At 51.1% G+C, this 15,000-nt stretch overlaps 2 protein-coding genes across 2 annotated transcripts in view; both read left to right on the forward strand.

The window, feature by feature from the left end:
• The window catches only part of chrna9a (cholinergic receptor, nicotinic, alpha 9a), a 20,327-nt gene extending 18,813 nt beyond the window's left edge, over nt 1-1,514 (forward strand). The window contains 2 exon segments of the mRNA NM_001124439.1: nt 1-128; nt 1,225-1,514. The exon segment at nt 1-128 is cut by the window's left edge and continues 424 nt beyond it. Of these exon segments, the coding sequence (NP_001117911.1) occupies nt 1-128; nt 1,225-1,395 (299 nt within the window). The 3' untranslated portion in view covers nt 1,396-1,514.
• A 6,776-nt stretch (nt 1,515-8,290) lies between these two features.
• Nucleotides 8,291-15,000, forward strand: part of LOC118966663 (cGMP-specific 3',5'-cyclic phosphodiesterase-like) — a 46,035-nt gene continuing 39,325 nt past the window's right edge. Inside the window, exons 1-3 of the mRNA XM_090188583.1 lie at nt 8,291-8,529; nt 10,703-11,291; nt 11,553-11,720. Coding sequence (XP_090044709.1) covers nt 8,291-8,529; nt 10,703-11,291; nt 11,553-11,720 — 996 coding nt within the window. The remainder of the gene's footprint in view (nt 8,530-10,702; nt 11,292-11,552; nt 11,721-15,000) is intronic.

Below are 15,000 nucleotides of genomic sequence, written 5' to 3' on the forward strand. Positions count from 1 at the left end.
ATCAGGCACCCCCTCCAGGGAACCTCCAGAATGGTGGGCTGAATGAGCCGCTGCCTTACCCCAAGGAGAAGCACCTTAACCCAGCCTCGGCCCCAGCCTGCTCCTGCCCCTGCCCACACCACAAACAGGTGACTAATGCCCACTGCATCACACAGTCAGGATTTATCAAGCTGTGCCTCTTCTCTGTCTCTCTCTGTCTCTCTCTCTGTCTCTGTCTCTCTCTCTCTCTCTCTCTCTCTCTCTCTCTCTCTCTCGCTCTCTGTCTCGCTCTCTCTCTCTCTCTCTGTCTCGCTCTCTGTCTCTCTCTCTGTCTCGCTCTCTCTGTCTCTCGCTCTCTCTCTCTCTCTCTCTCTCTGTCTCTCGCTCTCTCTCTCTCTCTCTCTCCTCCCCATCCCTCTCTTCTAGGTGGTGTATAAGATCCAATACATTTCAAACTGTTTCTCATCTCTCCTTCCCCATCCCTCTCTCTCCCTCCCTCTCTCCTTCCTCTCCCTCCCCCTCTCCTTCCTCTCCCTCTCTCTCTCTCCCTCCCTCTCTCCTTCCTCTCCCTCTCCCTCTCTCCCTCCCCTCTCCTTCCTCTCCCTCTCTCCCTCTCTCTCCCTCCCTCTCTCCTTCCTCTCTCCTTCCTCTCGCTCCCCCTCTCCTTCCTCTCCCTCTCTCTCTCCTTCCTCTCCCTCTCTCTCTCCTTCCTCTCCCTCCCTCTCTCCCTCTCTCCTTCCTCTCCCTCCCTCTCTCCTTCCTCTCCTGAACCCTCTCTCCTTCCTTCCTCTCCCTCCCTCTCTCATTCCTCTCACCCCTCTCTCCTTCCTCTCCCTCCCGCTCTCCTTCCTCTCCCTCCCTCTCTCCTTCCTCTCCTGAACTCTCTCTCCTTCCTCTCCCTCCCTCTCTCCTTCCTCTCCTGAACCCTCTCTCCTTCCTCTCCCTCCCTCTCTCAATCCTCTCACCCCTCTCTCCTTCCTCTCCCTCCCTCTCTCATTCCTCGCCTGAACCCTCCCTCCCTCCCTCCCTCCCTCCCTCCCTCCCTCCCTCCCTCCCTCCCTCCCTCCCTCCCTCCCTCCCTCCCTCTCCTTTCCTATCTCTCTCCTCCCCCTCCCTCCCCCTCCTCCCTCCCCCTCCTCCCTCCCTTTCCTCTAGGTGGTGTATAACATTCAGTACATCGCCAACTGTTTCTCATCTCTCCTCCCTCCTCCTCCTCCCTCCCTCTCCTCCCTCCCTCTCCTCTAGGTGGTGTATAACATTCAGTACATCGCCAACTGTTTCCGGGAGCAACGGGCTACGTGTGCTAAAGGGGCGGAGTGGAAGAAGGTTGCCAAGGTGATGGACCGGTTCTTCATGTGGATCTTCTTCATCATGGTCTTCCTCATGAGTATCCTCATCATCGGCAAGGCAACTTGACGGAGGGAGGGAGGGAGGAGAGAGATGGATGGATAGATGGAAAGAGGAAGGGAGGGAGGAGAGGAAGAGAAGGAGGGAGGAAGGGAGGAGAGGGATGGATGGATAGAGGGAAAGAGGAAGGGAGGGAGGAGAGGAAGAGAAGGAGGGAGGAAGGGAGGAGAGAGATGGATGGATAGAGGGAGAGAAGAAGGGAGGGAGGAGAGGAAGAGAAGGAGGGAGGAAGGGAGGAGAGAGATGGATGGATGGATAGAGGGAGAGAGGAAGGGAGGGAGGAGAGGAAGAGAAGGAGGGAGGAAGGGAGGAGAGAGATGGATGGATAGAGGGAGAGAGGAAGGGAGGGAGGAGAGGAAGAGAAGGAGGGAGGAAGGGAGGAGTGAGATGGATGGATAGAGGGAGAGAGGAAGGGAGGGAGGAGAGGAAGAGAAGGAGGGAGGAAGGGAGGGAGGAGAGGGAGGGACTAGAGGAAGAGGGGGAGGAGAGGGGGATGGAGGTGAGGAAGAGGGAGGAGAGGAAGAGAGGAAGGTAGGGAGGAGAGGGGGACGGAGGAGAGGAAGAGATGGAGGGACGGAGGAGAGGGGGAAAGAGGCAGGGAAAGAGGTAGAAGAAGGACAGAGGGAGGGAGGGAGGAGAGGGAGGGAGAGGGGGAAGAGGGAGGGAGAGGGGGGAGAGGGAGTGTGGCAGACTGAGGATAGAAGGACTAGGGAGGGAGAGGGGGAGGAGCCTCAATTCGTCGGGTCATGGACTCTACAAGGTGTTGAAAGCCTTCCACAGGGATGCTGGCCCATGTCGACTCCAACGCTTCCCACAGATGTGTCAAGTTGGCTGGATGTCCTTTGGGTGGTGGACCATTCTTGATTCACAAGGGAAACTGTTGAGCTTTAAAAACCCAGCAGCGTTGCAGTTCTTGACACTAACCGGTGTCCCTGGCACCTACTACCACCCGGTTCAAAGGCACTTCAATCTTTTGTCTTGCCCATTCACCCTCTGAATGACACACACACACACACAACCCATGTCTCAAGGCTAAAAAATCCTTCTTTAACCCGTCTCCTCCCCCTTCATCTACATGTCTCCTCCCCCTTCATCTACATGTCTCCTCCCCCTTCATCTACACTGATCGATAGGCCGTCATTGTAAATAAGAATTTGTTCTTAAAACTGACTTGCCTTGTGAAATAAAAGGTTAAAGAAAATCAATAAAAAAAAGTATTGGATTTAACATGTGGCGTCAGTAAGGGATCAGAGCTTTCACCTGAATTCACCTGGTCAGTCTGGGTCATGGTGAGAGCAGGTGTTCCTAATGATTCACCTGGTCAGTCTGGGTCATGGTGAGAGCAGGTGTTCCTAATGATTCACCTGGTCAGTCTGGGTCATGGTGAGAGCAGGTGTTCCTAATGATTCACCTGGTCAGTCTGGGTCATGGAGAGAGCAGGTGTTCCTAATGATTCACCTGGTCAGTCTGGGTCATGGTGAGAGCAGGTGTTCCTAATGATTCACCTGGTCAGTCTGGGTCATGGTGAGAGCAGGTGTTCCTAATGATTCACCTGGTCAGTCTGGGTCATGGAGAGAGCAGGTGTTCCTAATGATTCACTTGGTCAGTCTGGGTCATGGTGAGAGCAGGTGTTCCTAATGATTCACCTGGTCAGTCTGGGTCATGGAGAGAGCAGGTGTTCCTAATGATTCACCTGGTCAGTCTGGGTCATGGTGAGAGCAGGTGTTCCTAATGATTCACCTGGTCAGTCTGGGTCATGGAGAGAGCAGGTGTTCCTAATGATTCACCTGGTCAGTCTGGGTCATGGAGAGAGCAGGTGTTTTGCCCACTCAGTGTGCACTACCAGGTAAATGGATCACAGCGCTATAGGAGAATGAGCAGATATACAAATATACAGTGGGCACAAGGTTATTTAGAGTACAGATCAGAGATGGCCTGATGCAGTATAGTTCAGTTATTTAGAGTACAGATCAGAGATGGCCTGATGCAGTATAGTTCAGTTATTTAGAGTACGGATCAGAGATGGCCTGATGCAGTATAGTTCAGTTATTTAGAGTACAGATCAGAGATGGCCTGATGCAGTATAGTTCAGTTATTTAGAGTACGGATCAGAGATGGCCTGATGCAGTATAGTTCAGTTATTTAGAGTACGGATCAGAGATGGCCTGATTGTTGTAGTCCTTTATGCGCTGTGCAGCATGGACGTTGTAGTCCTTTAGTCTCTATGGGCCAGGTGGCCGGGGGAAGAAACTGTTCAGGATGTGGGAGGTTTCTGGTAGAGAGGGAGAGAGAGAGGACTGTCTGGGAGAGGGAGATAGAGGACTGTCTGTTAGAGAGAGATAGAGGACTGTCTGTTAGAGAGAGAGATAGAGGACTGTCTGGTAGAGGGAGTAAGAGGACTGTCTGTTAGAGAGGGAGATAGAGGACTGTCTGGGAAAGGGAGAGAGAGGACTGTCTGGGAGAGGGAGATAGAGGACTGTCTGTTAGAGAGAGATAGAGGACTGTCTGTTAGAGAGAGAGATAGAGGACTGTCTGGTAGAGGGAGTAAGAGGACTGTCTGTTAGAGAGGGAGATAGAGGACTGTCTGGGAAAGGGAGATAGAGGACTGTCTGGGAGAGGGAGATAGAGGACTGTCTGTTAGAGAGAGAGATAGAGGACTGTCTGGTAGAGGGAGATAGAGGACTGTCTGTTAGAGAGAGAGATAGAGGACTGTCTGGTAGAGAGAGTAAGAGGCTGATCCTAGATCTGTAGTCTTCCTGGAGAGTAGATTATAGATCCTCTAAAATAGAATTATGGGTGCCAAAGATCAGCACCACCTTGACCATGTCCTTGTTGCCATGGTCACCCAGAACTCACCACCTTGACCATGTCCTTGTTGCCATGGTCACCCAGAACTCTCTCTTCAGGTCATGATTCTGGGCTTCCTTCTGCAGTGGGGAGGAGAGGAGGAGCAGAGTGAGGAGGTGTGGAGAGGAAGGGGAGAGAGGGAGGACCAACATGGAGAGGAAGGGGGAGAGAGGGAGGACCAACATGGAGAGGAAGGGGGAGAGAGGGAGGACCAACATGGAGAGGAAGGGGGAGAGAGGGAGGACCAACATGGAGAGGGAGGACCAACATGGAGCGGAAGGGGGAGAGAGGGAGGACCAACATGGAGAGGAAGGGGGAGAGAAGGAGGACCAACATGGAGAGGAAGGGGAGAGAGGGAGGACCAACATAGAGAGGAAGGGGGAGAGAGGGAGGACCAACATGGAGAGGAAGGGGGAGAGAGGGAGGATCAACATGGAGAGGAAGGGGGAGAGAGGGAGGACCAACATGGAGAGGAAGGGGGAGAGAGGGAGGACCAACATGGACAGGAAGGGGGAGAGAGGGAGGACCAACATGGAGAGGAAGGGGGAGAGAGGGAGGACCAACATGGAGAGGAAGGAGGAGAGAGGGAGGGAGGGAGGGAGGACCAACATGGAGAGGAAGGAGGAGAGAGGGAGGACCAACATGGAGAGGGAGGACCAACATGGAGAGGAAGGGGGAGAGAGGGAGGGAGGGAGGGAGGGGGGGAGGGAGGACCAACATGGAGAGGAAGGAGGAGAGAGGGAGGGAGGGAGGGGGGGGAGGGAAGACCAACATGGAGAGGAAGGAGGAGAGAGGGAGGGAGGGAGGGAGGGGAGAGGGAGGACCAACATGGAGAGGAAGGAGGAGAGAGGGAGGACCAACATGGAGAGGAAGGGGGAGAGAGGGAGGACCAACATGGAGAGGAAGGAGGAGAGAGGGAGGGAGGGAGGGGGGAGGGAGGACCAACATGGAGAGGGAGGACCAACATGGAGAGGGAGGAAGGGGGAGAGAGGGAGGACCAACATGGAGAGGAAGGGGGAGAGAGGGAGGAAGGGGGAGAGAGGGAGGACCAACATGGAGAGGAAGGGGGAGAGAGGGAGGACCAACATGGAGAGGAAGGGGGAGAGAGGGAGGACCAACATGGAGAGGAAGGGGGAGAGAGGGAGGACCAACATGGAGAGGAAGGGGGAGAGAGGGAGGACCAACATGGAGAGGAAGGGGGAGAGAGGGAGGACCAACATGGAGAGGAAGGGGGAGAGAGGGAGGAACAACATGGAGAGGAAGGGGGAGAGAGGAAGGACCAACATGGAGAGGAAGGGGAGAGAGGGAGGACCAACATAGAGAGGAAGGGGGAGAGAGGGAGGACCAACATGGAGAGGAAGGAGGAGAGAGGGAGGGAGGGAGGGAGGGGGGAGGGAGGACCAACATGGAGAGGAAGGAGGAGAGAGGGAGGACCAACATGGAGAGGAAGGGGGAGAGAGGGAGGACCAACATGGAGAGGAAGGGGGAGAGAGGGAGGACCAACATGGAGAGGAAGGAGGAGAGAGGGAGGGAGGGAGGGAGGGGGGAGGGAGGACCAACATGGAGAGGAAGGAGGAGAGAGGGACGACCAACATGGAGAGGAAGGGGGAGAGAGGGAGGACCAACATGGAGAGGAAGGGGGAGAGAGGGAGGACCAACATGGAGAGGAAGGAGGAGAGAGGGAGGGAGGGAGGGAGGGGGGAGGGAGGACCAACATGGAGAGGAAGGAGGAGAGAGGGAGGACCAACATGGAGAGGAAGGGGGAGAGAGGGAGGACCAACATGGAGAGGAAGGGGAGAGAGGGAGGACCAACATGGAGAGGAAGGGGGAGAGAGGGAGGACCAACATGGAGAGGAAGGGGGAGAGAGGGAGGACCAACATGGAGAGGAAGGAGGAGAGAGGGAGGGAGGGAGGGAGGGGGGAGGGAGGGAGGACCAACATGGAGAGGAAGGAGGAGAGAGGGAGGACCAACATGGAGAGGGAGGATCAACATGGAGAGGGAGGACCAACATGGAGAGGAAGGGGGAGAGAGGGAGGGAGGGAGGGGGGGAGGGAGGACCAACATGGAGAGGAAGGAGGGGAGAGGGAGAACCAACATGGAGAGGAAGGGGGAGAGAGGGAGTCCCAACATGGAGAGGAAGGGGGAGAGAGGGAGGAAGGGGGAGAGAGGGAGGACCAACATGGAGAGGAAGGGGGAGAGAGGGAGGACCAACATGGAGAGGAAGGGGGAGAGAGGGAGGACCAACATGGAGAGGGAGGACCAACATGGAGCGGAAGGGGGAGAGAGGGAGGACCAACATGAAGAGGGAGGACCAACATGGAGCGGAAGGGGGAGAGAGGGAGGACCAACATGGAGAGGAAAGGGGAGAGAGGGAGGGAGGGAGGGAGGGGGGGAGGGAGGACCAACATGGAGAGGAAGGGGAGAGAGGGAGGAAGGGGGAAAGAGGGAGGAAGGGGGAGAGAGGGAGGACCAACATGGAGAGGAAGGGGAAGAGAGGGAGGAAGGGGGAGAGAGGGAGGACCAACATGGAGAGGAAGGGGAGAGAGGGAGGACCAACATGGAGAGGAAGGGGGAGAGAGGGAGGACCAACATGGAGAGGAAGGGGAAGAGAGGGAGGACCAACATGGAGAGGAAGGGGGAGAGAGGGAGGACCAACATGGAGAGGAAGGGGAGAGAGGGAGGACCAACATGGAGAGGGAGGACCAACATGGAGAGGAAGGAGGAGAGGGGGAGGGGGGGAGGGAGGACCAACATGGAGAGGAAGGGGGAGAGAGGGAGGACCAACATGGAGAGGAAGGGGGAGAGAGGGAGGACCAACATGGAGAGGAAGGGGGAGAGGGGGAGGGAGGACCAACATGGAGAGGAAAGGGGAGAGAGGGTGGACCAACATGGAGAGGAAGGGGGAGAGAGGGAGGACCAACATGGAGAGGAAGGGGGAGAGAGGGAGGACCAACATGGAGAGGAAGGGGGAGAGAGGGAGGACCAACATGGAGAGGAAGGGGGAGAGAGGGAGGGAGGGGGGAGGGAGGACCAACATGGAGAGGAAGGGGGAGAGAGGGAGAACCAACATGGAGAGGAAGGGGGAGAGAGGGAGGACCAACATGGAGAGGAAGGGGGAGAGAGGGAGGGAGGGGGGAGGGAGGACCAACATGGAGAGGAAGGGGGAGAGAGGGAGAACCAACATGGAGAGGAAGGGGGAGAGAGGGAGGACCAACATGGAGAGGAAGGCGAAGAGAGGGAGGACCAACATGGAGAGGAAGGGGGAGAGAGGGAGGACCAACATGGAGAGGAAGGGGGAGAGAGGGAGGACCAACATGGAGAGGAAGGGGGAGAGAGGGAGGACCAACATGGACAGGAAGGGGGAGAGAGGGAGGACCAACATGGAGAGGAAGGCGAAGAGAGGGAGGACCAACATGGAGAGGAAGGCGAAGAGAGGGAGGACCAACATGGAGAGGAAGGGGGAGAGAGGGAGGACCAACATGGAGAGGAAGGGGGAGAGAGGGAGGGCCAACATGGAGAGGAAGGGGGAGAGAGGGAGGACCAACATGGAGAGGAAGGGGGAGAGAGGGAGGACCAACATGGAGAGGAAGGGGGAGAGAGGGAGGACCAACATGGAGAGGAAGGGGGAGAGAGGGAGGACCATGGGGAGGGATTCCAAGCCTGGCTCGGGGAACCCTGGGGGTTCAGTGTCCTTAATAGTCCCAGCTCCAAATCGGCCGCTAATCCGTTCCTTGAATGTTCCTACCGAATAAAACACCTGGGCGATGCCAGCTCGCGGCATTAAATCAAGGCCTCCAGGATTAGGTTAACCTAAATATATCTCCCTCTGGGTTTCTCCAATAGCTGATAGGATAATGGGTGAGCTCTGAAAGCGGTGACTGTCTCTGTCTCTGTCTGTCTCTCTAATCGTGAGCGGTGCTCTGTAGGCTCAAGACTTCCTCTGCTCCACGTTGTTCTCAGTCTCTGATTCCGAACGGGTCTGTTAATAATGGAGGTGGCCTCCCGTCGCTCAAACTGAGTTTAAGGGACCTGTTTTCAAGCTACTTGTCGGACGGTATGCCCTGCCTCCAGTCCGAACCGCTGCAGGAGCCGATGGCCTCGGGTGGAGTGACTCCCGACACTCCCTCTCCTTCCGACTCTCCCTGCCCGGGCGGAAGGCAACAACCCGCGGTGACCAGCGCAGGTTGGTTTTTCTCGCCTCTGTGGAGCTGCCGGACCAAGACACATCGATGGGGGTTTGGGAGCGGAGTGGACAGCAACAGGGTGGAGGTTTGGCTGGATGATCACTCGTCCAGGTAAGAACTTTACCAGGTGTTGAAAGTGTGTTTCTTCATCCTGGTCTTCGTCAAAATAGAGCTCTATATAGTGCAGTGTTTCCTCATCCTGGTCTTCGTCAAAATAGAGCTCTATATAGTGCAGTGTTTCCTCATCCTGGTCTTCGTCAAAATAAAGCTCTATATAGGGCAGTGTTTCCTCATCCTGGTCAAAATAGTGCTCTATATAGGGCAGTGTTCCTTCATCCTGGTCTAAATAGTGCTCTATATAGGGCAGTGTATCTTCATCCTGGTCTAAATAGTGCTCTATATAGGGCAGTGTTCCTTCATCCTGGTCAAAATAGTGCTCTATATAGGGCAGTGTTCCTTCACCCTGGTCTAAATAGTGCTCTATATAGGGCAGTGTTCCTTCATCCTGGTCTAAATAGTGCTCTATATAGGGCAGTGTTCCTTCATCCTGGTCTATATAGTGCTCTATATAGGGCAGTGTTTCTACATCCTGGTTTAAATAGTGCTCTATATACAGTAGGGCAGTGTTTCCTCATCCTGGTTAAAACGGTGCTCTATATAGGGCAGTGCTTCTTCATCCTGGTCTTAATTGTGCTCTATATAGGGCAGTGTATCTTCATCCTGGTCTAAATAGTGCTCTATATAGGGCAGTGTTTCTTCATCCTGGTCTAAATAGTGCTCTATATAGGGCAGCGTATCTTCATCCTGGTCTAAATAGAGCTCTATAGAGGGCAGTGTTGCTTCATCCTGGTTAAAATAATGCTCTCTATAGGGCAGTGTTCCTTCATCCTGGTCTAAATAGTGCTCTATATAGGGCAGTGTTTCCTCATCCTGGTCTAAAAAGTGCTCTATATAGGGTAGTGTTCATTCATCCTGGTCTATATAGTGCTCTATATAGGGCAGTGTTTCCTCATCCTGGTCTAAATAGTGCTCTATATAGGGCAGTGTTTCTTCATCCTGGTCTAAATAGTGCTCTATATAGGGCAGTGTTTCTTCATCCTGGTCTAAATAGTGCTCTCTATAGGGTAGTGTTCCTTCATCCTGGTCTTTTTGCCTTATAATGGGCAGTGTTTCCTCATCCTGGTCTATATAGTGCTCTATATAGGGCAGTGTTCCTTCATCCTGGTCTAAATAGTGCTCTACATAGGGCAGTGTTCCTTCATCCTGGTCTAAATAGTGCTCTATATAGGGTAGTGTTCCTTCATCCTGGTCTTTTTGCCCTATAATGGGCAGTGTTTCCTCATCCTGGTCTATATAGTGCTCTATATAGGGCAGTGTTCCTTCATCCTGGTCTAAATAGTGCTCTATATAGGGCAGTGTTCCTTCATCCTGGTCTAAATAGTGCTCTATATAGGGCAGCGTATCTACACCCCGGTCTAAATAGTGCTCTATATAGGGCAGTGTACCTTCATCCTGGTCTAAATAGTGCTCTATATAGGGCAGTGTAACTACATCCCGGTCCAAATAGTGCTCTATATAGGGCAGTGTATATTCATCCTGGTCTAAATAGTGCTCTATATAGGGCAGTGTTTCTTCATCCTGGTCTAAATAGTGCTCTATATAGGGCAGTGTTTCTACATCCTGGTCTAAATAGTGCTCTATATACGGCATTGTTCCTTCATCCTGGTCTAAATAGTGCTCTATATAGGGCAGTGTTCCTTCATCCTGGTCAGAATAGTGCTCTATATAGGGCAGTGGATCTTCATCCTGGTCTAAATAGTGCTCTATATAGGGCAGTGTTTCTTCATCCTGGTCTAAATAGTGCTCTATATAGGGCAGTGTATCTTCACCCTGGTCTAAATAGTGCTCTATATAGGGCAGTGTTTCTTCATCCTGGTCTAAATAGTGCTCTATATAGGGCAGTGTTTCTTCATCCTGGTCTAAATAGTGCTCTATATAGGGCAGTGTTTCTACATCCTGGTCTAAATAGTGCTCTATATAGGGCAGTGTATCTTCATCCTGGTCTAAATAGTGCTCTATATAGGACAGTGTTCCTTCATCCTGGTCTTTTTGCCCTAGCACTACACACCTGATTCCACTAATTAATGGTTTGATGATGAGTTGATACATGGGTACATCTATGTAGTGCTGGCATTAAGATACACTGTGTGTGTGTGTGTGTGTGTGTGTGTGTGTGTGTGTGTGTGTGTGTGTGTGTGTGTGTGTGTGTGTGTGTGTGTGTCAGGGAGATGGTGGGAGGCTCGTTCGTGGAGACGCTACCCTCTCCTCAGACCTCCAGAGGGCCCAGCAGGTCTCCGTCCGACCCCAGCTCCAGCATGCTCCTCCTGGGCCGCGGCCGGGACTCCTTCCCCCTGTCCAGCCCCTCCCTCCGGATCTCCACCTCCATCCCCTCCCTGCCCCAACCTCCCCCTCACCAGACCTCTACCCTTTCCACCCCCCAGTGGGGTGACCCCCTCCTCCTCGAGAAGGCGGGCAGTTGCTCCCCCCGTACCCCTCGCTCCCCCCACTCCACCGTTTCTTCTCGCTCCCTTCGCTGTCCCCACTCCCCCAGCTCACCCCGCTCCTCACCCCGCTCTTCACCCCGCTCTCCGAGGAGGACTAGATCCTGTGGGCGAGGTGAGCCTTGTGGGCGAGCTGAGCCTTGTGGGCGAGGTGAGCCCTGTGGGCGAGGTGAGGGCTGTGACTGGATGATGAAGATACTGGCTGGAGGCTCTGGGAGGATAGGCTCTGTGGCGGAGCTCTGCCAGGGGGCCCTGCAACATGCTATAGAGGTGGTGTGGGCAGAACGCTGTTTTCTGTCTCTGCTCCGACAGGTACTACTGCTGTTAGCTCCTTATGGCTGGTTGACTGATTCATTGATTGGCTGGTTGATTGATTGGTTGGTTGATTGATTGGCTGGTTGATTGGCTTGATGATTGGTTGGTTGATTCATTGATTAGTTGGTTGATTGACATATTGATTGAATTAGATTTATTGATTCATTGATTGGCTGGTTGATTGGCTTGATGATTGGTTGGTTGATTCATTGATTAGCTGGTTGATTGATTGATTGATTCTTTCTGTTGTTCCTCCAGGACCAGGATGGATGTAGGGGATTGGTCCAGGTGGTTTCCCTGACGACGCCGGGCTGCGTGAGGGAAGAGTCTTCCAGCAACCATGCCCACCAGGAGCTGGTGAAGGGCATCCTGGGATATGTAGTTGCCACAGGGATGCCCATGAACATGACAGGAGATATCTGTGAGGTAAACAATGTCTACTTGTCTCTCAATTCAATTCAATGGGCTTTATTTGTATGGGAGTGAAATAGATAACATAGTGAAATAAACAATAAAAATTAACAGTAAACATTAGACTCACAAAAGTTACACAACAATAAAGACATTTCAAATGTCATATTATGTCTATATACAGTGTTGTAACGATGTGCGAATAGTTAAAGTACAAAAGGGAAAATAAATAAACATGAATATGGGTTGTATTTACAATGGTGTTTGTTCTTCACTGGTTGCCCTTTTCTTGTGGCAACAGGTCACAAATCTTGCTGCTGTGATGGCACACTGTGGTATTTCACCCAGTAGATATGGGAGTTTATCAAAATTGGATTTGTTCTCGAGTTATTTGTGTACCTGTGTAATCTGAGGGAAATATGTGTCTCTAATATGGTCATACATTGGGCAGGAGGTTAGGAAGTGCAGCTCAGTTTCCACCTCATTTTGTGGGCAGTGAGCACATAGCCTGTCTTCTCTTGAGAGCCATGTCTGCCTACGGCAGCCTTTCTCAATAGCAAGGCTATGCTCGCTGAGTCTGTACATAGCCCGTCTTCTCTTGAGAGCCATGTCTGCCTACGGCGGCCTTTCTCAATAGCAAGGCTATGCTCGCTGAGTCTGTACATAGCCCGTCTTCTCTTGAGAGCCATGTCTGCCTACGGCGGCCTTTCTCAATAGCAAGGCTATGCTCGCTGAGTCTGTACATAGCCCGTCTTCTCTTGAGAGCCATGTCTGCCTACGGCGGCCTTTCTCAATAGCAAGGCTATGCTCACTGAGTCTGTACATAATCAAAGCTTTCCACTTTCCATCCATTTGTATAGCAGATCCTCATCCCAAATTGAGTCTGAAGCTTTTTTGAAATCAACAAAGCATGAGAAGACTTTGCCTTTGGTTTGTTTGTTTCTCATTTAGGGTGTGCAGGGTGAATACGTGGTCTGTTGTACGGTAATTTGGTAAAAAGCCAATTTGACATTTGCTCAGTACATTGTTTTCACTGAGGAAATGTACGAGTCTGCTGTTAATGATAATGCAGAGGATTTTCCCAAGGTTACTGTTGACGCATATTCCATGGTAATTATTGGGGTCAAATTTGTCTCCACTTTTGTGGATTGGGGTGATCAGTCCTTGGATCCCAATGTTAGTGAAGATGCCAGAGCTGAGGATGATGTTAAAGAGTTTAAGTATAGCCAATTGGAATTTGTGGTCTGTATATTTTACCATTTCATTAAGGATACCATCAACTCCACAGACCTTTTTGGGTTGGAGGGTTTGTATTTTGTCCTGTAGCTCATTCAATGTAATTTGAGAATTTAGTGGGTTCTGGTAGTCTTTAATAGTTGATTCTAAGATTTGTGTTTGATCATATCTACACTCACTACTATAAATCTCTCTGGGTGAGAGAGTCTGATAAATGACTCACTACTGTACATCTCTCTGGATAAGAGAGTCTGATAAATTACTCACTACTGTAAATCTCTCTGGGTGAGAGAGTCTGATAAATGACTCACTACTGTAAATCTCTCTGGGTGAGAGAGTCTGATAAATGACTCACTATTGTAAATCTCTCTGGGTGAGAGAGTCTGATAAATGACTCACTACTGTAAATCTCTCTGGGTGAGAGAGTCTGATAAATGACTCACTACTGTAAATCTCTCTGGGTGAGAGAGTCTGATAAATTACTCACTACTGTAAATCTCTCTGGGTGAGAGAGTCTGATAAATGACTCACTACTGTAAATCTCTCTGGGTGAGAGAGTCTGATAAATGACTCACTATTGTAAATCTCTCTGGGTGAGAGAGTCTGATAAATGGCTCACTACTGTAAATCTCTCTGGGTGTGAGAGTCTGATAAATGACTCACTACTGTAAATCTCTCTGGGTGAGAGAGTCTGATAAATGACTCACTACTGTAAATCTTTCTGGGTGAGAGAGTCTGATAAATGGCTCACTATTGTAAATCTCTCTGGGTGAGAGAGTCTGATAAATGACTCACTACTGTAAATCTCTCTGGGTGAGAGAGTCTGATAAATTACTCACTATTGTAAATCTCTCTGGGTGAGAGAGTCTGATAAATGACTCACTACTGTAAATCTCTCTGGGTGAGAGAGTCTGATAAATGACTCACTACTGTAAATCTCTCTGGGTGAGAGAGTCTAAATGGCTCACTATTGTAAATCTCTCTGGGTGAGAGAGTCTGATAAATGGCTCACTATTGTAAATCTCTCTGGGTGAGAGAGTCTGATAAATGACTCACTACTGTAAATCTCTCTGGGTGAGAGAGTCTGATAAATGACTCACTACTGTAAATCTCTCTGGGTGAGAGAGTCTGATAAATGACTCACTACTGTAAATCTCTCTGGGTGAGAGAGTCTGATAAATGACTCACTACTGTAAATCTCTCTGTGTGAGAGAGTCTAAATGGCTCACTATTGTAAATCTCTCTGGGTGAGAGAGTCTGATAAATGACTCACTATTGTAAATCTCTCTGGGTGAGAGAGTCTGATAAATGACTCACTACTGTAAATCTCTCTGGGTGAGAGAGTCTGATAAATGACTCACTACTGTAAATCTCTCTGGGTGAGAGAGTCTGATAAATGACTCACTACTGTAAATCTCTCTGGGTGAGAGAGTCTGATAAATGACTCACTACTGTAAATCTCTCTTGGTGAGAGAGTCTGATAAATGGCTCACTATTGTAAATCTCTCTGGGTGAGAGAGTCTGATAAATGACTCACTACTGTAAATCTCTCTGGGTGAGAGAGTCTGATAAATGACTTACTACTGTAAATCTCTCTGGGTGAGAGAGTCTGATAAATGACTCACTACTGTAAATCTCTCTGGGTGAGAGAGTCTGATAAATGACTCACTACTGTAAATCTCTCTGGGTGAGAGAGTCTGATAAATGACTCACTACTGTAAATCTCTCTGGGTGAGAGAGTCTGCTAAATGACTTTTCCAATTTTCCCAGAAGTGGTTAGAAGTGGCTGATTTCTGACGTGCTGTTCTTTCTTCTTCCGTAGTGTATTTCTGTATTGTTTTAGTGATTCACCGTAGTGAAGGAGTAGACTCAGGTTTTCTGGGTCTCTATGTTTTGGGTTGGACAGGTTTCTCAATTTCTTTCTTAGGATTTTAGGCTACGTGACAGACAGACAGACAGACAGACAGACAGACAGACAGACAGACAGACAGACAGACAGACAGACAGCAGCCTTCATTAGGCTACATGACAGACAGACAGACAGACAGACAGACAGACA

Source organism: Oncorhynchus mykiss, chromosome 10, assembly GCF_057628025.1.
Source record: "Oncorhynchus mykiss isolate SJ-2025 chromosome 10, ASM5762802v1, whole genome shotgun sequence".
NCBI classification, from domain to species: Eukaryota; Metazoa; Chordata; class Actinopteri; order Salmoniformes; family Salmonidae; genus Oncorhynchus; species Oncorhynchus mykiss.